Consider the following 22,969-nt stretch of genomic DNA (forward strand, 5'->3'; position numbering starts at 1 on the left):
ATTCAAACTAACTCCATTGTGTTTGTCGTATGACTTCACACAGTCATTTTTTGTGTCTGCTTCTGAACTCCTGCAGAGCTATCAGCTGCTGTCAGACGCTCGGTCGGCCCGGGCCTACCGCGATGAGCTGGACGCGCTCAGAGAGAAAGCCATACGTGTCGACAAACTGGAGAGCGAGCTGAGCAGATACAAGGAGAAGCTTCATGATATCGAGTTTTACAAGGCCAGAGTTGAGGTACATAGCTGCACAAAAAACATTTGTTTTTATGGGACTTGTAACACAAAGGCAACGTGTGACCAATATGAGGAACCCCGACTTCCATTCACACTGAAAACCATCTGTTTGTCAACCTCACATAAACTTTAAATTAAACGGAGAACGTTGTTCATTCAGTTAAATCACATCAAATAATCAGAACCTGTTGTTGTTATAAAAATGCTGTAGAAAAAGACAATGAGTTTAAGAAGTTGGAGTAAATAATTATGGACTCGGGACACATCAGTAGCAGTTGTACTAGCTGAACATTTTGTTTTTGATGTGTTTAATGTAGGAACTAAAAGAAGACAACCAGATTCTGCTGGAGACAAAGACCATGCTGGAAGAGCAGCTGGATAACAGCAGGACCCGCTCTGACAAACTTCATCTTCTGGAGAAAGAGAATCTACAACTCAAATCCAAAATGCATGACCTGGAGATGGTAAAATGCTACTTTTATTTAGATGGGGGCAGTCTTTTCAGCAGTCACGTGTTCAGCGTCTCGTTATCTTAATAAACATTTCCATCTCTAATGTTCAGGAACGAGACATGGACCGTAAACGTATGGAGGAACTGCTTGAAGAGAATCTTGTGCTGGAGATGGCCCAGAAACAGAGTATGGAAGAGTCTCTGCATCTGGGCTGGGAGCTGGAGCAACTATCAAAGGCACCAGAGCTCACTGAGGGTAAGGAATGGGGCTAAAGGTTATAAGAAAAAACTTGGAATAAGGGGTTGAATTTATCAGCCACCCAGCGACCCAGGTTCAAATCCCAGCCTGGGGCTCTTTCCTACACGTCATTTCCTGCTCATCTCTGATCCCTGGATAAATAAAGGCCAATAGAGCCCAAAAATCTTTTAAATATCCCCCCTTTTAAATAAAAAGAGAGGACTGGTAGGAAAGCAAGTGGAGTTAAGCAGAGTTAAAATCTCAAGCGATTTTTGACTGACTTAAGTCGACCAGGTTGGAGGCTACAGACAGTTGGCAGACGAGGTTTTGGTCTTCGGCCCTTAATCCTGCCACCTTCCCCTCAGGATCTGTCTGCCTTTGCCAGCCTTCACGGGGTTTTCTTCCCACTTGGTTAAGACCTGTGCTGTAATTAATATTCAGTAGCTCCTGTAAGATGAGCTTTGTGTTTGGATAATGGGAGGTGTTAAGAGCTTTAACTAGCCAGGGATCTGGATAAAACCTCTGTGTGAGAGGGTGTTTGTTAAAAGGTGCTTTAGGACAAGTAAAGTTGGATCACAAGGTTATGCACTAATTGTTTTATTTTCCCCCTCCCCCTTTTTATTAGAGACATGTTGGTTTCACTCTGGTATCTTACAGCTTTTATTTTTTTCCCTTGGTTATACATCAAATCTCAACATGAATACACAGACTTTAGTTTGTATTTGCTGAAACAGTGATGTGTAGTCAGCGTTTTGTTGCTTTCATCCACTCAGTCCCACAGAAGTCTTTGGGTGAGGAGGTGAATGAATTGACCTCGAGTCGTCTGTTGAAACTGGAGAAAGACAATCAGGCTCTGCTGAAGACTGTGGAAGAGCTCAGAGGATCAGCAAGTCAGGATATCATAACAAAACTGGCCAAAGTCAACCAAGAAAACCAGAAACTGAACCAGAAAGTAAGAATCTGACTTTGTGTTTACTTTTTGAAACTGTTTAGATCACCATGCTTAATTTTTTTCATCTTGAACTCATCACAGTTATTAGCATACTGCAGTGGCACATATATGACCCCAGAACTTGGCTGTAGCCCTTTTCCCAATGTGACAATGAGGAACTAAAAACCCAGCAGCAGAAAAAGGATAGAGGGGGCTGGACAGGAGGATGAAAGCAAAGCTGTAAATCCAGGCAGCCTGTACTGCCTTTTCTTTTCCTGTCTTTGACACTTAAACGCCCCTTGCTAAGAAGGTTCTCGGCTATTTTCGGAAACATAAGACTCTCTCTATGCCTTCCGAACAAAAAGCATGAAATTGTGTTCCTCTCTCACAAAGATTGGGGACATTCTTTAGTGATTTGAAGACTTGAGCTAAAGAACAGAGCATTAAAATTGTGAAAGCAGCTGCTGGGAGATTGAAAGCCCAGAAATTGCCTCATTTAACAATTTCTGTCTGAGTTGCAAATATGAACTTGCCTGAGTTCGTTCTCAAAGAGCTGATCTATTCCTTTTTGCTCTATGAATTAATAAGTGCCTCTTTTTTAACTGAGAATCATTCTATGAATAATATAAGATTATGCCATCGGTTCATCTGCTGGTCATCACATTTGTCGCTGAAAGAGAAACCGTCCCTAAACTTGACAAGAGCCACAGCTGAGCCACCATCCGTTTTCATCATGAATAAAAGTCAGAGGATTAAAGTCTGGTGTTTGTTTTAAAATGCTTGTCTCAACGTTGTGTGCAGTTGGAGCAGCTGGAGAGTGAACTGACGGTGGACAGAGAGTCGCTCCACAGCGCTGAGTCGCTCAGTACAGATCTGATGAAGGAGAAGGCTTTACTGGAGAATACTCTGGAAACACTCAGGGAAAACTCAGAGCGACAGGTAGTCACAAGAACACATGCACAACCTACAGCCTTACAGTGAAACGAGACTTTAATTCAGGTAGTTTATCCTGAAACTGATTATCATGCCTTTTAAATATTTATTTTTGTTGTGAATACACGTTAAAATAGAGAATGACTTACAGGAGGTGTATAATGTATTATTTGTAATGATGCTGAATGTAAATATGATTATGGATTCATTAAAATATTAGTAATGTTGCAATCTCTATACTGGAAAACCACTTTAGCCACATACTGAACACATTAGTACAAGCAGAGCTGTGATGTGAGTGCTTCTCTTTGTCTTTTTAACAGGACATTCATTGCTTCTTATTTCAAGATTCTCAAAAAGGTGTAATTTATATACATGTATACTTTTTTTTTTTTTTTTTGTGGAAGTTTTTGTGTTTATTGGTTTTGTTTTTGGCTAAAAAAAAAAACATTCCCTGGAACTACCCTAATGTTTTATTGACTACACAGGTTTCTGGCTCTTTGTGTCCCAAATGCAGTCGCTGACTGTGTGTCTGCAGGGACTTTGTAGCTGTTAGACCCAAATCTGACACCTTTGATTAGTCTAACCATCTGATTTATTTAAATCTGGCTTTGAGCTTCAGAGGGGAAGAAAACAGAACACTGTGCTCTCAGATGACTTTGTGCCTTCCTGTCTGTTCAATTGGAAACATAATGAGAAGTAACTAATGCAATACTGTTCCTGTGTACTTATACTTATAAACATCTGTTTCTGGATACTTTAGTAATTTTCCTATTTTCTTTTCAAGTTTTTTCTGCTGAAAAATGTCAAATCAAGCCAAAACTAAGTGTGACTTGTTCAGTTCAGCACATAAATCGCATAAACAGGAAAATGCTGAACTTTAAGCTGACCATAGATCATGATTAAACTCTGCTGTATGATCGCTAGCTAAAAGGCCTGGAGCAGGAGAACAAGCACCTGAGCCAGACGGTATCGTCCCTCCGTCAGCGCTGCCAGGTGGGAGCTGAAGCTCGAGTAAAGGATGTGGAGAAAGAGAATCGCGTCCTTCACGAGTCCATCTGCGAAACGGCCGCTAAAATGAATAAGATGGAGTTTGAAAGAAAGCAGCTGCGTGAGTGATGTTTGGGATAGCTTCAGTCATTCTTTGCAATAAGTACCGGTGTTTGTTTTTCCTCATGTTTCTACAGAAACTTGTATTTTTATGGTAATGGTTTAGTTTAGCTTTCTTTTAATTCTTTTGCTTCAGCATTCTGGCTGTTTGTGAAAATGGATTATTTTTGTGAATACAGGTAAGGAGCTTGAAGTGATGAAGGAGAAAGGTGAAAGAGCGGAAGAGTTGGAAATCCAGCTAAATAAGCTGGAAAGGGACAATGAGAGCCTGCAGAAGAAAGTTGCCAGCCTTGGAATCATCTGTGAAAAGGTCGGGTGCAGTGCTGCTCTTTGTTTTCACATGTGAAATATTCCATCTCAGCTTTTAGGAGGATTTCCGTAGCATAAAAATGCTTTGTTATAATTCTGGATGGAAATGACTGAAATGGTCACCAGAGTGGCGCTTCTCTTCTTAATTTATTTCTTATTTATATTTAGGTGTCGTCGTTGGAGAAGGAGAACACTGAGCTGGAGGCGGAGGGCCGTCGTCTGAAGAAGAAGCTCGATGCTCTGAAGAACATGAACTTCCAGCTAGAGGCTCTGGAAAAGGAGAACTCCCAGTTGGAGCAGGAGAATCTGCAGCTTCGCCGATCAGCTGAGAGCCTGCGGTCGGCAGGGGCCAAAGCTGCGCAGCTGGAAGCCGAGAACAGGGAGCTGGAGAACGAGAGGAGTCAGATGAAGCGCAGCCTAGAACTTCTCAAAGCCTCATCTAAGAAGACGGAGAGATTAGAGGTAATGCCACACGTAAAGCAGGTGCTTCTGCGACTGGAGAGCAGTGAGATGTAGCTTAAATACAGTCATGCCCCAAAATATCCCTTCTTCACCTCAGTGCTAGCTGTTTGTTCTCAGATGTTTATGTCCAGCTGTGTTTTTATATTGGTGTTTTAATTAAAGAGACAGAAAAACTACAAGTTAGTTTTTTTTTTGTTTTTTTGTTTTTTTCTCACATAGTCATACAAAAGGTAAAACAAGACTTTACAGTACAAAAAAAAACTAAACAGAGCACCATGCTCAAAAAGGAGAAAAAAAAAAGACAGACGTAACGCACCAATGAATGGTTATTAATTTTCTGAATGATACTCAATGAAAGAAGAGAAAAAAAAATCATTATCATTGCATAGCATGCCATATGTCTTAAGTTGTTCCCTTTATAAATGGATAATTTTCCACATTTTAACTGCTTGTGATAATTTTCACAAAATGAATTAAATTTCTCATGCATGTAGTTATGTACAATCACATTTACATGTACATAGATGGATAAACATAAACGTTTGTGCAAAGAAGGGTGGGAGGAGGGGTGTTTATGTGCTCCGTGTTTTTAAACACGAATATTTAATGTACATGTGGAGTATTTTTTATTACTTAAAGCATTTTGAGCTCCTTTTGTATGAGAAGAATAAATAAAGTTTGATTTGTGTCTGGTCCTGAAAGGACACTGCCTCTGGCTTTATGTAGGAGTATACAGAAACGCTTTAGTGTTTAAAAAATGTATATGTATGCAGATTTTGTAATTCATCACCACTTAGCACTCTTACAGGTGTGTTCCACGACTTTTGGCACATATAATAGCATCTGGGAGCTGCACAACTAGTTCATGGATGATTTCAATTTCTTAATCTGGCTTCTCCTCTCCCAGGTGAGCTACCAGGGCCTAGATACAGAGAACCAGCGTCTACAGAAAGCTTTAGAAAATAGCAGCAAGAAGATCCAGCACCTGGAGGCAGAGCTGCAAGAGATGGAAAGCGAGAATCAGACCCTCCAACGTAACCTGGAAGAGCTCAAGATCTCCAGTAAACGCCTAGAGCAACTGGAGCAGGAGGTAGGTTAAAGCTATTAATAAGAAGAAAAGCAATTTAGTTTGAGTCTAATAAAGAAAACTGTTCTGGATGCACCTTTCTGTTGAGCAGGGTAAATAATAAACCTGTTAGATTGCTGCTGCTGTTTTACTAACACAACCTAAGGTCCTTCATTTGGAATGGACTGATTGTTTTAGACAGAATGGGGACAGTCAGGCTGGCCCATTAAATGTAGCTGCGGCAGACTGAAGGCTGTGTTTGTGATGCAGCTTTATTTATTTCTCACAGATCTTAAATACAAAAAGTTAAAAAAAAAAAAAAAAGGACTTGGAAGCAGAATTGCTGATTCATTTCTGGTTTTAAAATGTAGTCACATTTTCCTGAAGCCCAGATTATTTGTCAAATGGATTTTTTGGCTGTATGAAATAATCTTTGTTGCATTGTTTGCCAGACTTGTATTTACCAGGCATTTAGACCAAAAGTAATCCAGTACATGATGTGTAATCCACCTCTACTTCATTGCATGCTGTCCTACCCCAGAACAAGAGTTTGGAACAGGAAAGCTCTCAACTTGAGAAGGACAAAAAGCTTCTTGAGAAGGAGAACAAGCGGCTGAGGCAGCAGGCTGAGATCCGTGACTCAAAGCTGGATGACAGCAACCAGAGGATCTCGGCCCTGGAGAAAGAGAATCGAACCATGGGCAAGGAGATGATCTTCTTCAGGGACTCCTGCACGAGAGTCAAAGACCTGGAGAGGGAGAACAAGGAGCTGGTCAAACAGGCTAATATTGATAAGAAAACCCTGATGACGCTCAGAGAGGTAATCAGGACTTTTACAGCTTCACTAATAATGACCGTGAAGAACACCGGGAGTTTTGCAATGAAATATGAGACTCCTGTTGTAATTTCTTCCTCTGTTTTGAGTGTTTTCATATGGCGTTTGTATTAATCTGTTGATGTAACTGACTTAGTGGGACATTTCTGCTCTGTTCCCTTAGTCCACTAACAGGTCATAGTATTCTGTTCATTTATTTTTCCTCCTTTTGGGTTTTCTTGGCAGCTTAGAGCTTCATTACCTCCATCTTGTGGACTTGCACTCTTTAGATGGATCTGAAAATGTGTAATGATTATAACTGAGAGGAACATAAACTTTCTCATGATCTAATTTTAAAATAGTTTTATCGCCCAGCTCTAGATTGAAGCGTGAAGCAGAAAAAGTAAAGTATGAACAGAAATACTGGATGTGAAACGTGTACCAGTATTAAACACCCATCAGCATTCACATTGTGAATCCAATGTGTCGCTGCTGCTCTTGTAATGTAATTTAGGATTTTTAATTGTCTTAGGAACTTGTAAGTGAGAAGCTACGGACTCAGCAGATGAATAACGATCTGGAGAAACTAACACACGAGTTGGAGAAGATTGGACTGAACAAAGAGAGGCTTCTTCATGACGAGAGCTCAGATGACAGGTATCATAGCAAGACCAACATGAGCACAGTCACAATCTAATCTACTAATCTGTTATTTGTTGTTTTCACGGCTTTAAGGAAAATTTTGCTATGTGAATTATAATATAAACGGTCACTATTGTTGGAACATAAGCCAGGTCAGGAGCTCATTTTAGGGTAAATACTGTGATCTTGATCAGAGCCTTGATCAGAACCTTTCAGAGGCAAAGTGATCTGTAGAGGACAGTTGCTAAGAGGACATATAATATTTCTATTTACAGTTTTTATGACTATGTATCTTTACGTGTTGCATGATCTCAACCTTTATATCTACAGGTTTAAGCTCCTGGAAACCAAACTGGAGTCTACTCTAAAATCATCTTTGGAAATTAAAGAAGAGAAAATTGCCGCTCTGGAGGCCAGATTGCAGGAGTCCTCCAACCTCAACCAGCAACTTCGCCAGGAGCTGAAGACGGTCAGTTACAAAACAAACACTTTTTTTTCAGAATGATTATGAAAAACAATATGCAATACTATGTTTTATTTACACATTTGCAGTAGCTTTACCACAGTAAAGGAAGCTCTATGACAACAAAACCCTCTATGGTTGATCTTCCTCGAAGTCAAAACTCCCAACCTGCCAGCTTGTCCACTTGAGAGCAATTTCTTAAAAATTTCTTCCAACAGTCAAAACTCCACAAACACTCCAACACTCAGACCTCCCGTGGTCTGATACATTATTGATTAATGTGCTCTTCTACTGTATGACCAGTTATCTATTCATAAACCAGCAGTAGTCTGAAAGATGGAAGTACGTCTGGGTGCAGAGCTGCACTGTGGGGACAGTTCGGATGCAGGCTCCACTCTCAGACCGCCACAGAGCAGGAAGAAACAAACTTTCCTTCACCCAATGCTGCCAGGGACGCAATTAAAATGAAGAAGCAGCTTTGCTAAGTGCTGATGAAATGCAGCAGAAGAAGACAAAAAAGACAAAAATTAACATTTGACCTACTGAAACGTAGAGCTATTATCCAAATATTTTTAAAAAAAAGACCTTTTGTTTTAATCCATGGTCAGTGAGAATCCTAAAGCCACCTGGCTGCATTATTTTTGTATACGCACACGTTGTTCGGCAAATCAAATCACCATTGTATCACTTCATTAAGGGTGTCACCATAGCAACAGGTTAATCAACTAATTCAGATCAGCTGGCTTTTAATGGGTAAAATGAAAGAAGCTCGCTGTCGCTTGACAACGGTTGTTAAGCATAAAAAGTACATCAAGGTCAACATAAAGTAGTTCCTATATGTCAGCATATTTAGCAAGTTTTGTAAAAAAAATTAAACATTTATTATAAAATGTTTACTTTTTAGGGCCATAGAAAGTGGATTTAAAAGCTTGGACCGTCATAATACACTGTTTTAATGCACTTTGATGAGGAACACTCCCTCGTTGCGCTTTGTGGTGTTATAGACACCACGTTGTGTATTAAAACCGTATAATGCACGGCTCCTCATTGATTAATCCTTACATAATGTGTAGTAGTTTTATTATAAAAAACGTGAAACATATCACATAACATAACAAGTTTCGCATTGTTACATAAAACTATCACCTTATTGCGAGATAAGATCTTTTTTTTAGGTAACAGCTCTACACTCAGTACAGTAAAAAACTAAACTGCAATAAGTAGAATGTCACGGTGAACAGAAACCAACCAAAGAAGTGGAAAGAAAAAAAAAAAGAAACTAACTGTTGTCATTAGTAAAAACATAATATAAACGTAACATTCAGCTAAAGATCTTAAGTTCTACAGCTCAAGTACAGTGGTCATTTACAGAGTTATCAATATTTTCCACATTGAAATCAGCAGACTGTCAAGACCCAAATGGATGTTATTGATGGAAAAGTGTATTTTTTTTTATGAGAAGAACATGAGATTCTTTACATGTTTGATCAGTGCATTTAATGTTTATGGCGCAGCTCCGACAGCGACAAAGTGGTAAAAACACACTTTTTTTTTTTAAATGGAAAAATCTTCTATGCAGTTTTGTAATGCAACTTATTTTGAAAAGTCTTTTGTTTCTTCCTGCCCTACGATGGAGGTGAGCTGAGTAAAGCCTGCACCAGAACTGTCCTGAAATGAAGGATGTCTACATTTTCTAAAGCAGACAACACCAAAGCAAAGCTTGATTTTTTTTTTTCCTGTTAAGCCTGACATGTGAACTCCTTTATAAAGCCTTCTCTTAAGTTCGTTTCAGTCAGACCTGCAGACATCTTTGATTTGGGCCCATTTTGTTGGATTTACCTTTAGTTTTCCGAAAAAGCAACAGATTTGACTCAGTTATTTCATGTTGTTGACTTGCTTGTTTTTCTACAGGTAAAGAAAAACTATGAGGCACTGCGTCAAAGAGAGGAAGAGGAGAGGATGGTTCAGAGTTCCCCCCTTAAAGGAGGGGAGGAACCTCAGGCTATTAGTAAATGGGAAAAAGAAAGCCATGAAACCACCAGGGAACTGCTGAAAGTTAAAGATAGGCTCATTGAGGTGGAAAGAAATGTAAGTTTAAGACAGCCAAGATGATGCTTCTGTGGCAGTTCTGACTCTGTATGGTTATTTAATTATGTGTGTTTTTCCCCAGAATGCCACACTGCAGGCTGAGAAGGCTGCCTTGAGGAGCCAGCTCAAACAACTGGAAACTCAAAGCTCGAACCTGCAGGCTCAGATAGTTGCTGTTCAGAGACAGTCTGCGTCCTTACAGGAGAACAACACAACTCTACAGACACAGAATGCCAAGCTGCAGGTAATTCCATCACACAGGGTTCAGTAATCAATGCGTGACTTCTTTTTGTAGCGGGATACGTAACAAATCCTGACATTAAGCAAGGAATCAATACAGCTTTATCAGTTAATAAAGCTTTACCAGACTGCAGAAAACTAAATAAAGAAATGAATAAAGACTTCAGTTTCCAATTTAAAGGATTTATCAACCCCATTTTTATTTAAAAGGCAGTGATTTTGCCTGATATTTCAGTGTATAGTTGTTATAGATTTGCAGAGTTAAAAAAAAAATCTTTTAGCAGTTCGTTTTTAATCTAAAGCAGTGCTTGATAGTGGAAAAAGAACATGACATATAAGTTTTAAACAATTTTATATTTAAATAATTATTTAGCTGATATATAAGTTAAAAAAGTTCAAATATAGAGCTAAAAATTCTCATGATGTTTCTGTCTTTTTAACTTAAAGCTCCCTTTTCAGATCACATACAGAAATATTTCCTTTTCTTAGTAGCTTTTTAAACCTAGTGCTTGATCATAAATGGAAACAAAAATGCCATCCCTGAAAAATATTGACACAAAGAAATTCTAGTATTAACTTTTAACCCGAAGTGTTACGCTGTTTAGTCTTTTCTCTCCATTGCTATGTTTGGCATGTATTCCACTTTACCATTGCTTTTCAACGTGGTTTTTAACTTCTGTGTGCGAAGTTTTGCACATTGACCATACTGTAGCCATTAGCTGTTTCTGGCTGTGTTCATGTATGTTACTTTATATGCTAAGTGAGTTGTGTGTATGTGAGGGCTCACTGTATGTGTGTGTGTGCTGCAGGAAAGTAAAAAAAAAAAAAAAAAGAAGTTTCAATTGACAGGCCATGGGGATTGGGGATGCACCAATATCAGTATCAGTATCTGTATCACCTCAATACCATGTGTGTGTGTACTCGTACTTGGTATTAATAAAACTGTACCAATACCACAACCTATTTACTATACCGCACTAGTCAAGCTAGCGCAGATGTGTTTGATGACATGCTTCGGACATGTTTTAAAAGAAATAAATACCTTGAATGTAACATTTTTTGTTACACTAAACCAAAATCTTTGTTTCAAAATTGCACATGTATAGCTGTTTTTGGGTAAAATGTGCCAAATCAAAATAAAACTTGTTGAAATTGTTATATCTGTGTTATTATATTTGTATTGGTGCGGTAACTTAAGAAAGGATGGATAATTTATTACAGCCTAATGAAATCCTACACAGTTAAAACAGCAATAATAACCATAGTTACAATAATATTCACATAAACAGATTTAGTATCGGCAAATATCGGTATCTGCAGACTTAAAAATTTTCGATATCTATCAGATCGAAACTCCCAAAAAGTGGATTGTTGCATCACTAATGGGTATTGTGTGTGTTTGACACACGCAGTAGTGATGATTGCAGGGGGATTTGAGCCGGGGGGGAACAAAACTCTGTGACCATAAAGGAAGTATGAAAAGAAATATCTTTCCATCTTTTATCTGGTATCTTAATATCTTTTTTTTTTTTTTTTTTATTTATTTATTTATATTGGAGAACATTTCTGCAAAGCTGGAGAGCAGACTGAACAGTGTCACAGTGCCCCCTATAGACTAAAACTACAATGGCTTCACACTTGTCCTTTTTAAAATTTGATTTTAGGTGACACACAACACATCTCCATCTTCTCACCTCTTAACCTGATATATCGCTCTGTTATCCTCTGTAGGTGGAGAACTCCACCTTGAGCTCCCAGAGTGCAGCCCTTATGGCACAAAACGCCCAGCTGCAGAGCCAGCAGAGTAGTGTGGAGGGGGAAAAAGAGGGTGCACTCAAAGAGAAAGAGGAGCTAAGAGCGACTTATGAGCTGCTTCTCAGAGATCACGAAAAGCTGGCAGCACTCCATGAGAGGCAGGCGGCTGAATATGAAGCCCTGATTGGAAAGCATGGTGGCCTCAAGACTTCTCATAAGAGCCTGGAGCAGCAGCACAGAGACCTGGAGGACAAGTGAGACACAATCATCATGGTTTATATGCTGTCTTAGCAGAGCAATATTTAACCTCCTCATCCAGGCAACGCTTAGTCAAAGGAGGGTGTTGTAGTGTCTGTTTTACTTTCTTTTGTGTGTTTTATGTTTGTGTTGGTGTGTGTGCTTCTCCATGCAGATACAAACAACTCTTGCAGAGAAAGGGGGAGCTTGAGGAGCTGGAGAAAAATCTGAAGGAACAGCAGGAAAAGATGGCACTGGAGAACCAGACCCACCAAACAACAGCTGACCAGTTCAGACTTCTAAAAGAGGAAAACGACAGGTCATACCAGCCTGTTCCTGGATTTTTTTTTATTTTTTTTTTTTTATAAATGTCCATATGCCAGCATTATGGTAAAATGACCGAGTCACATATGCATGTGTTCGTGTACAGGTTGAATTCTACATATCATCAGCTGCTGAAGGACAACGAGAATCTCCAGATTGATCATAAGAACATAAAGAGCCAGTTGAACAGCGCAAAGCTGGAGCAGACCAAGCTGGAGGCAGAGTTCTCTAAACTGAAGGAGCAATACCAGCAGCTGGACATCACCTCCACCAAACTCACCAACCAGTGTGAGGTGAGGAGGAAAACGGCTTTCACTTTTTCATGTTTTATATCTTCACACATCAAGTTGTGTTGTGGAGGCGTCACACTTATTTTATCAGTCTGGTGTGTGAGCGTCTCTTTAATATAAGTGTTTGGGTGTGTTAGTTGTTGAGCCAGCTGAAAGGAAACTTGGAAGAGGAGAACCGTCATCTGTTGGACCAGATCCAGACCTTGATGCTGCAGAATCGCACACTTTTGGAGCAGACAATGGAGAGCAAGGACCTGTTCCATGTAGAGCAAAGACAATATATGTAAATACACCATAATAAATGTATTTTCTCCAAAGTGATGAGCAATTATGTTTTCTTATTCTTAGATTTTGTCAGTATATCTGACTGCAGGGTTTTCAAAGTATATTGATTTGATTCTGAACAATGAAAATGACTAAATTATTCTCTTCTTTGTGGAACCTTTAGAGACAAGCTGAATGAGCTGAGAAGACAGAAAGAGAAACTGGAGGAGAAGATAATGGACCAGTACAAATTCTATGACCCTTCACCCCCACGCAGGTAAAAAGAAAAGCCTCCAACTGTAAGAAGTTACATGTTATTAAACCTATCACTAACATGAGTGGTGGAGCATCTTCTTGGCTCACAGTAGAACTGGTGGACTGCAGTAAATGCAGGCTGCATTTTGCTTTAGAGGAAAAAAATTGTCAAAAAAAACAAAACAACGCAAGGTTGGAAGGAGATTCATCATGAAATATGTATGGCTTGCAGAGCTGTGCACTGCAATAGTTCTTGTACATGAATATCATCATATGGGAAAGAAAATAGCATTTATGTAGAGTAAACGCATGAAACAAATCCATCCAGCCTTCATACGATTGCAAGCATGTATTGGGTTTTAAATTCTGGTTTTCTTTTTTATTTATTTATAAATAGGCGTGGTAACTGGATCACTCTGAAGATGAAGAAGCTCATCAAGCCAAAGAGCCGGGAGAGGATGCGTTCTCTCACTTTGACTCCATCTCGCTCAGAGATGGGAGACGGTTTTCTGATGTTTCCCCAGGACAGCCTGGACAGCTCATCCATAGGCTCCGGCTCCAACTCGCTTGATGACACGCTCACACAGAAGAGGAGCAGCAGTAAGTTAAACGTTGCACACATGTACACGGATGAAGACAAAGATTACTACAGTTTATGAATGAAACAAGTTGATGAAATACTGTTTTATGTCAAGTAAATTTAATGCAGATTTTTCTTCTGTGACACATAGGCAGTAAGCAACACACTGCTGCTGTGTGTGGGTTTGTACAGTGAGCCTGAGTATTTGAATGGGTCTTTCCTTCCTTAACCACTCCTTTGCTTCTTTATCTCTCTCTGCAAAGGGAGGAGAGGGCATCAGTCGCATGTCCAAATGCAGGGTTCCTCCAATGGTATGGCGCAGATGGGGAGGGAGGGCGGGGCTTATGACCCAGCTGTCATTTCTCTCGGGGCATGTTTTCGTGAGTCCATCATCGTTGTCACTGCTGTTGTAGAGCTTACAGTTGAACTGCACAGCACGAATGGGTTTAACTTTCTCCCTCAGAGTTGGTTAGAAAGAATTAAAGGTATTTCTTGTCTGAAACACCATCAGGTGGACTTGATTTCTGCAACATTTTAGACCCTTAATTACACTACCTGGCGAAGGTGTCGCTCCATGCCTTTGTTGAACAAAATTCTCCAACTGTGTGTGTTAACACTGGTTGTCTATAAATGCTTAACTCTTGCATGTTTCCCAGGGATTTCACCAAGAACAGTTTGTTTTATAATAATATAATACAATAACATTACATAGAATGCAAGAACGACAATTACAGTCATTACATAATTCCAGGAAAACAAGTATTTGAACAAACCTTGGTTGATATTACTTTTTAAAACAAAGTACCTTTTTCTGACAGGGTAACAGTGAATGTTCAGCTTTGAGTTTAACTTTTAATATTTGACCGACTGAAAAAGTATTTCTGCTTAACTGATATCAGTGTTAAATAACAAGAATAAGCATCTCAGTGTCTCTGTGGGTTTATTTTGGCTTTAAGCCCAGTAAAACAAGGAGAACGCAGTCACTCGGAGGAGCAGATTGGGGGTCAAAGCCGGCAACGACTAATTTAAAAGCAGTGGTAGCATCGTATCAATAGGAAATGACATCAGTTTTTAAATTAAATTTGTGGATATCAAGTTTTAAAATGACCTCTTCTTTATTGTTTTAATCTGTCACTAAACTGTAAGCAGTAAAGGTTCATTGCAGGTTATGTAAGAACATATTTTTACCGTCAATTTTTTAAACAAAAAAAAAAAGTCATTTCTGCTTTGGCTTTCCTCACTTTTCAGCTGTCATCCCTGACAGTGTAACAAGCAAATACTTGAATGTTTTGAAAAATTTTAGGTGATCAAATATTAATCCAGCACACCTCATGTGGTTCAGATATTGATTCAACTGTTGTACTCCTCCTTCTGTGTTCCTATCCTCTTAGCCTGCTTATCTGTGCGGTTCACCTGTAAGTGAGACAGAAACACGCTCCAGCATAGATATTAAATGGTGCAATGCATTGTTGCTCACGTCCATTCATTGCCTGGCAGGTCGGGTGTATCCAGCTGTTAGTTTAACTGCAATGGCTGAAAATGTTTACTACTAAAAAGCATAATTTGAGAATGTATTCTTCCAAAGTTCAATATAAAATATTGTGTTGGAGAAGCAAGTCAGCTAAGTTATATGACAAAGAAGGCATTGCTTTTAACTAGGGATGCACCGATACCGATATCAGTATCGGAATCTGCTCAATACCATGTGTGCGTACTTTTACGTGGTATTAAGTGTTTTCCGATACCCGATAACACACTAGTTAAGCTAGCGCAGATGTGTTTGATGACATGCTTCAGACATGTTTTAAAAGAAATAAATGCTTCAATGTTAAAATGTGACATTTTTTTTGACACTAAAAGAGATGTCTGTTTCAAAATAGCACATGTATAGTTGTATTTGGGTAAAATGAGCCTAATCAAAATAAAACTTTAAATGATTAGATCTGTATTACTATGTTTGTATTGGTGAGCTAACTTCAGAAAGGATGGGTAATTTATTACAACTAAATGAAATCTTACACAGTTATAACAGCAATAATAACCATAGTCACACAGATTTGATATCAGCAAATATCATTATCTGCAGATATTCATATTTCAGATATTGGTATCGGATCGGAACCCAAAAAGTGGATCGCTGCATCCCTACTTTTATCCACCATGTTCATTAATATTTATTACATCTTGCAGCAGTTATGCTACATCAGTCATGTAAAACTGGTTTATTCTTTCTGGGTTTTGGGAAAACTGCAGGTGTCTATGAAGCTGTCGACCTCCCCTGTTCACTTTCCTGGTTGCACCCTTTAATAGTTGTCGTCTTCTGTGTCTCATTTAGGTGTGGTCACGTGTTAACTGTTATGTTGTGTCTAGTATGTAATGCTTTCAGATCAATTTGCTTTGTAATATGGAAAGTTCCAACTCATTAACATGAGAATGTTTGCATTGTGTGCTGATAGGAGGTATGTGAGTGTGTGTATTTGCGTTACAAGTTTTACACATGCTTTATGTTGAAGTCTGCCCTTAAAATTATTACACATTTTTTTAAGTTGGCGAGTCATTTTTGTTACCCCAGAATGTACTTGAACTAAATGATTTAATTCATAACTTATAAACACTAACAGTACTTGTGAAAGTGTAGTTATGCCAGAACACAAGTCACTTAGATTTGCTTTAAGATCTGTGTTTTAGATGCAGCTTTACCCGTATATCTGTAGAAGTGTAAATGATTAAAGCTTGAATGCATATTCAGGCTCATTGTAGGAGCTGTTTTTTTTTTTTTTTTAGCATTGTTGTCTGTCCATCTGAGTGTCCAGAGGCTCAGCTCTGTCTGTACATCTCTCTCCCGGCTCCGGCTGTGTAAACGTTAACCACATCCATCTGTTCTGCCCTCCTTTTTTCTTTGTTTTCCTCTCCACCTCCCTCGGGCTCGTTCTGCTCTTCCTCTGTCTGTCTGTCTGTCTGTTTCTGGCTGCACCCTGACAGCTATAAAAAGGTTGCCTTTCATGAGGAACAGATCCAAGGACAAAGACAAGGCCAAGGCCATCTACCGGCGCTCCATGTGTAAGACCCCCCCTTAGCCGCCACGCTAGCCTTCCTCGCCCTCTTGTTGCCATGTTAGGAGAAACAAAGAAGGAGCAGTCACTGATGCCAGGGTGGCGGCAGTGTGGGGCAGTGACAGCATGCTGTCAGAACTGCTTTTCTATTTAATATATAAGTCTAAGTTTGATGTGCACTGCTGCTATCTGGAGTATTTGAGTTTCAGAACAAGATTTATTAAGTTAAACTTTTGTTACATTGTCTTTTTACCCCACTTTTCTGCACCTGGCAACGTCAGTGACTTGTTCTTAACTACTTCCTAGTTGTCACTTCCTCCGCCGTTTGTCGTCGTCCTTCACTTTCTCCTGTAGAATATCTTTAAGCTTTCACCACTGTAGTGTCACTGTGTTCTCACTGTCTGCAGATACATGAATAAGAAACTTTATAGATCAAAGTGAAAGCCGTAGGACTTAAACTGCAATGACGATCAGGATTTCCTCTTCTGTGACCGTGTGTTGTAGTGTCATGCAGTCTGATTTGCAGCTTTTGAGCAAAGCGTATCTTTCAGTTTGGTCTTACATGAATCACTTAATGGGCAGCTTTCTCATGTGCTTTGTGGTTCCATGTTGTGTTTTCTGAATGAAAGGCTGTTTGTGTGGGGGGTTGCCTGTTCAGGTGAGATAATGGGAGAGGCTGTGGGTTCGCCTTTCATGGTGTGCTTGCTCCCATTCTGTTGAAAGCATGACTCAAATGAATCACCAACCACTTTTATCAACTCTTGCACTCACCATGGAGGACTTGAAATGGAGCCTTTATTCTCTCTGTCTGTATCTCCGTCTCACTCTCCTGCTCTGTCAGCGTGCTGCATTTCAGATCTTATTCTGCTGACATGGACTTGCCCTGCTGCTGGTTGGAGCAGCTCTGCATGCCATCATGCCTCTCCGCCGTCGCATATGACTCAAAATACAAAGTGCAAAAAGACGGGCAGTGATGTTCAGATATGTGTGGCTGTGATGGTCCAGGTTGGCCAGCCATGCTGCCACCATCTTTGTGCACTTTGACATCATTTTGGTGGCTCTGTGTGTGCATGTGCCTTGGGTTCCACCAATGTAAATAATTAAGACCTAAATAAATGGGTTTAAAAATACCAGCCTTTTGCTTGATATTGTAGCAATCTGTTCATCTGAGCTACTTTGTTCTCGTGCTTTAATGTCTACGGGGAAACAAAGACTTGACTAACAGTAATAAGGAGAACTATTGGACCTCAGCTTGGGATAAAATGTGCAACTCCTGATTTTGTGTTCATTTCCATTCCTTCTTACGGCTCTTCAGCCATGAATGACCTGCTGCAGACCATGGGAGTGGCAGGTGTTCCTGGGGCTCAGTGGACAGGAAGCACTGAGAATCTGGACGGGCCTGAAGCTGGAGAAGCCAGCATGACGGGAAGCAGCAGGCGCAGTGGCCAGCGCATGAAGGAGCTCGCCCTGTCCACTAATGCCATTGACTGTGCCGCCTTGACACTTCCCACTGCAGGACACAACAGAGCCAAGCACCGGCTTAAAGTCAAAGGTGAAGAAGCTGAGTTTCTGGTCTAATGACCTCTTTCTGTTAGCTGTAAATGTTTGTATGTTGAAGTCGATGAAATCTGTGAAGTACACAAAGCATCTGTTGCATCACTTTCCCCTTCATCTTCACAGAAAATGCCTCCTGCGAGGATGTTGCTGGCTCCTTGGACGACCCCAAGAGTCAAGGTAAAGCCATGGAAGAGTTTTTGTTTAGTAGCAGCAGGAGCAGCTTTTTAACACTGGCTGGAAATCTGAGGACACTTCAAATGAGCAAAGAGAAGACTTAAGTCATAAAAAAGCAGGCCATGCCGTCTGCAGCCCCCACGCTAATCTTTGAGATGCCTTCCTGCACTTTGAATGAGCCTAATCTACTGATCTGTCGCAATATTAGAGGGAAAAAATATCAATCTTTGTGGAAAGAAGGATTGACTCTAATTCAGGCTTTAGGATGTTATTTAGGGCAGTTAATCTGCACCCAGGCAGAAATTCATCAGTTCTGCTCTGTCCTAATGTTGACCCAGTTGTTAAACAGTCTCCAAACTATCGACACACTCTAAGCTGTGGCCGTACAGTTAGTGGTAACATTTTTTCAAATTTTAGCTTTTAATTATTAAATTAGAAATGGTTTCTATCTGAAAAATGTAATCCGATGTAGAGTTTCGATGGTAAACCAGACTGATGAAATATGTAACATGACCTTTGCTGGCCCTTTGTTTTTCATTAAGCCCATTTAACAGGACACTGGTGTTGTGCCCAGTCTGGATTCTGAGTTCTCACAGTGCCCTTAAAACCAAATGGTATCACTCAGATCCATTTCCAAGTTCATCTCTGTAACGATTGGAGGAAATGGACATCCGGTCTCTGCAACACTTTAGACATCACTAATAATGTATGAGCTGTCAGGATGTTTTATGTGATGGTAGTTTGAGAAACTCATTGATCTGTTGGGCGACTTTAAGAAGTTTCTTTTTTTTTTGTTACCAAGCTTTACAAAATATGAAACGTCATCTGTTTCTCATCCTAAATATTAGCAGTAAGATGCATAATGTCCCTTAAATATGTCCCATGTCACCATGAGGGTGTGTTGCATTGTGTGTCTTATCAGGCCTGCAGGGGTATAGCAGTACATTTGCTTTGTGTCGTTCTCCTGTTGAGCTGAGCGCTGTGTGCAGAGTGCCCTGTAGCATCTGCAGTAAGTGACAATTACTGTTCAACAACAACAACCACTGAAGCTACGTGTTGATGGGCTGGTTTCCGAGACATAACACCTTTTAATATTGATCAGATCTGTAATGATTTTTTAAACCTAAATTTGTGTGACTCGTCCTGAAAACCAGTTGGAAATGATTTCACAGTCACTAATTTCCAGTTGAAACTATCTTTATGGACACGGGGAAAAGGAAAGTCACGTTGTTGTCACTCCTCTGCTTTGCTTTCTTCACTCCTCTTCCTCAGTTCAACAAGTCCTCTCACCTCTTTTGGTTCTCACAGACTTTCACTGTGTTATCCTTTTATTGTCCAGTACCAACCTGTTAAGTTCCCCCCTGTCCTCTTCAGTGGAGTGGTCTTTGTCTGCAGGTGTCCCTGTCCTCTCCATCATTAGCCTCTTTGTTTATTAGATGGGCATATTGGTGTAGCAGGCTGGCAGTGAGCCACCCTTCCTCTTCCTCAGCCTGGCATGTGCCATCTGCTGCCCCAGCAGGAGATGCTCTGTCAGACCGTTAACATGCACCTAACTCCTTGCGTTAGTGCATGTTGGTGTGGATACTTGTAAGCCTGTATAAATCCTAACTGTGAATGTGTGTCCGTCTTCCCTCTTGTCCCTTGCCCAGCCTCCAGACCCTCCAGTCTCCATAGCAACAGGACCACCAGTAGCAATAGTAACAATAACTCGCACCTCACTTCTCCTCTGGAGGGCAAAGGTATGCTCCTCCTCCTCCTCCTCCTTTCTCCATCTGTAGTTCTGCCCACCAGCTACTTTATTTCTCCCTCTTTTGCTGAGCTTGATGTGCTGATTTTAAGGTTATTGTTATTTCTCCTCGATGAAGTTTAGTTATTAGATTTTTATTTTTTTTTCCTGATCCAGGCTGGACTAAATTGAACAAGTGCATTTTACCTGCTTCATATCATGAAAATTAAATGTTTGACACATGCTTTATTGCTTATCTGGGATTTTAAGGCAATCCGGCAGACAGCTTTAGTAAATAACAAAAGTTGCCTCTCCCATTTTCTAATCTCCCAATTTTACAGGTACTCTGAATGGCAGCCTCAGCAGGCCCCACAGTGAAAGCAGTGGCGAGTTTAGCCTGAGTTTGGATCAGGAAGTGTGGTCCAGCAGTGGCAGCAGCCCTGTCCAGCAACCCACCACCTCACGCTCCTCTCACCAGAGCCCCCTGCAGCTGCGCAGGTCCCTTGACCCATCCAACACCACAGCCAGCTCCAGCCAGATCACAAAAACTGGATCCCCGAGCGAAGTACTTTCCCTGCAGCAGTTCTTGGATGAGGGTATTGATCCAACAGAGGTAAGGCCTTAAAAAACTGTTTTTTGTTACATCATATTTACTCACTTACTGGAACTGGTTTGCTTTCTGTAGATTGACATGATTGTTGGACCCATATTATAAGTCATAAATGTCTGCGAATATGCTGATGTGTGCAGGCTTGATTGGCACTTGGGTGGAGGGTGTGTCACTTTGGGTGTGAACGCACACGTTAGAAATAGTTGCACTCACCTGAGCGCATCGTTTGGCTGTACGGATGAGAGCTCGGGAGTAAACTTTTTGTTGACCACAATTAGATGCTTTTGCTCTGCGTATTGTTTGTTCATTGTTATTTATTTAAAGTAACGATGAAAATAAACGCAAATAAACGCAATAAGGAGAACATACATCTTAGTGTGCTTCATCAATATCTCCCGTGTTTAGCCTGCAGCGGCTGAAGTAGATAATGGCGGACAGTTAGCCGCAACAATGATGCTCAATGATTTTCTCACATTTCTTTTGATTTGTTGCTCATTTTCAAAAAATACTTTAAAAAAAATATTGTGTACTAGTTTTAGTTTTGTTATTGATGTCGTCTGATCTGTATTCTGCAGTCCGGCAGTCAGGAGAACCTGACCGTCGACTCTCCTCGTCTCTCCACCACCTCTGACCACATTAAGAAGGAGCGCACCTTCACCAAGGGTCGAGGCATATTGCGCTCGTCCAGTGGGAAAGCAGCACCATCCACCACTGACCGGCCACTGAGGTCTTCAGGACAACCCGGCCGCCCGGCCCTGCGGAAGGCTGAGAGCACCCGCGTGAAAGGTTCTGCCCCGGTTCGCCCCAGCCTGTCCTCGCAGGGCAAAGCTACATCCGTCTCTGAACGACTGGACTCTGCTTCTTCCACGCTTCCTCGTGCCAGCAGCGTCATCTCCACCGCTGAAGGCACGACACGGCGCACCAGCATCCACGACATGCTGTCCAAGGACCACCGACAGCCCGTCTCTGTAGATGTTTCTCCACAAGTTGCTTCCCCGAAGGCTGGAGTTCGCTCCCAGCCAACACCCAGTGAGTACCACCCCGACAGCACCCACCCAAAGGGATCCCTTACCAGCACCGCACCCATGTCCAAGTCTGTCAGCTTACCCTGCCACAGCTTGGAGGACCCTGACCTCTCAACCCTCGAGTCTTTCCTCGGCCCCTCCTTCACTGTAGAGTCAGTGTTCATGGATTCCATATTTAGTGAGTCAGCAAGCATAAACCTCCCCTTCCTGTCTCTTAACCCCACCCTAGTCAGCAACATCAGTGGGCCTCCTGTTGCAAATAAGCCCCACTCTCCCCCCACTCCAAACCTCAATCTAAACCAGAATCCGCTCAACCAATCCAATGGTCAGACGCCGTCCAGCTCAGCAGGCCTGGCAGGGTACAAAGAGGGTGTTGATCCCAGTCGTGTGATTGATTCAGACCAGTCCCTGAGCCCAGAGGACAGCCAGTCTCTGTGGTATGAGTATGGCTGTGTGTGATTGACTGGAAAGTGTCTGGCTTGTCGACTGGGACTGTTCTCAAAGAGCGAGAACAAAATCTGTCTCCTTTGCATGTTATTTATCAGACTATCTGCTATCTGTGTGTGGTGTATTTGGACTGTTTTCTGTCTGTCATGGTGCTGAAAATCGGCATTTTTTTTTTTTTTTTTTGGCCATTCTTTGAGTTGGGACTGAATGCTCCTCTGTCCAAACACCTTTGCCACAATCATTTTCTCATCAAACTGTTTCATTGGCTAACATTACACTATTATCTGCTGTGGTGGGTCTTAATTTAGTTACATTAATATTTCTGTTTCAGTCTTAATTTTGAGAAATACAAAGAACTGAACTGTCAGCAGGACCAAGAAAATAAAGTCTTTTATTTTTATCAAACAGCTGTGTGACATTATAAAGGCAGTTTAATCACATTTAATCTTGCAGTGTGTCAGATAATAGATTCACCTCTCATTTTGTTATGTTTTGATGTGAGTGCTTCTCACTGTAAACCTGGTTGCATTGTTCACTAAACTGCATGGCCTTGTTCCGTCAGCCTGTGCAAACACTCATTTTGATCTCTGATCAAAATGCTTATCATGTTTATCTCCTTTTTGTTTCGGCTGACACGTGCACTGTTCGTTTTTATGCTTTTGATAACTTTATATCTTTTTTTCTAATGTAT

General features: G+C 40.8%; 1 protein-coding gene across 1 annotated transcript in view; it reads left to right on the top strand.

Moving 5' to 3' along the window:
* ccdc88ab (coiled-coil domain containing 88Ab) overlaps nt 1-22,455 on the top strand; it is a 62,386-nt gene extending 39,931 nt beyond the window's left edge. The window contains exons 10-36 of the mRNA XM_079249418.1: nt 77-235; nt 552-698; nt 797-941; nt 1,697-1,875; nt 2,656-2,793; nt 3,715-3,898; nt 4,077-4,207; nt 4,375-4,668; nt 5,576-5,758; nt 6,276-6,554; nt 7,081-7,205; nt 7,521-7,659; nt 9,565-9,741; nt 9,824-9,985; nt 11,713-11,990; nt 12,149-12,292; nt 12,404-12,590; nt 12,725-12,870; nt 13,036-13,128; nt 13,504-13,706; nt 13,950-13,997; nt 16,669-16,746; nt 18,055-18,291; nt 18,420-18,473; nt 20,120-20,209; nt 20,538-20,809; nt 21,382-22,455. Coding sequence (XP_079105544.1) covers nt 77-235; nt 552-698; nt 797-941; nt 1,697-1,875; nt 2,656-2,793; nt 3,715-3,898; nt 4,077-4,207; nt 4,375-4,668; nt 5,576-5,758; nt 6,276-6,554; nt 7,081-7,205; nt 7,521-7,659; nt 9,565-9,741; nt 9,824-9,985; nt 11,713-11,990; nt 12,149-12,292; nt 12,404-12,590; nt 12,725-12,870; nt 13,036-13,128; nt 13,504-13,706; nt 13,950-13,997; nt 16,669-16,746; nt 18,055-18,291; nt 18,420-18,473; nt 20,120-20,209; nt 20,538-20,809; nt 21,382-22,290 — 5,181 coding nt within the window. The 3' untranslated portion in view covers nt 22,291-22,455. The remainder of the gene's footprint in view (nt 1-76; nt 236-551; nt 699-796; nt 942-1,696; nt 1,876-2,655; nt 2,794-3,714; nt 3,899-4,076; nt 4,208-4,374; nt 4,669-5,575; nt 5,759-6,275; nt 6,555-7,080; nt 7,206-7,520; nt 7,660-9,564; nt 9,742-9,823; nt 9,986-11,712; nt 11,991-12,148; nt 12,293-12,403; nt 12,591-12,724; nt 12,871-13,035; nt 13,129-13,503; nt 13,707-13,949; nt 13,998-16,668; nt 16,747-18,054; nt 18,292-18,419; nt 18,474-20,119; nt 20,210-20,537; nt 20,810-21,381) is intronic.
* Nucleotides 22,456-22,969: the final 514 nt, after the last annotated feature.

This window comes from Telmatherina bonti (assembly GCF_933228915.1).
Source record: "Telmatherina bonti genome assembly, chromosome: 11".
NCBI classification, from domain to species: Eukaryota; Metazoa; Chordata; class Actinopteri; order Atheriniformes; family Telmatherinidae; genus Telmatherina; species Telmatherina bonti.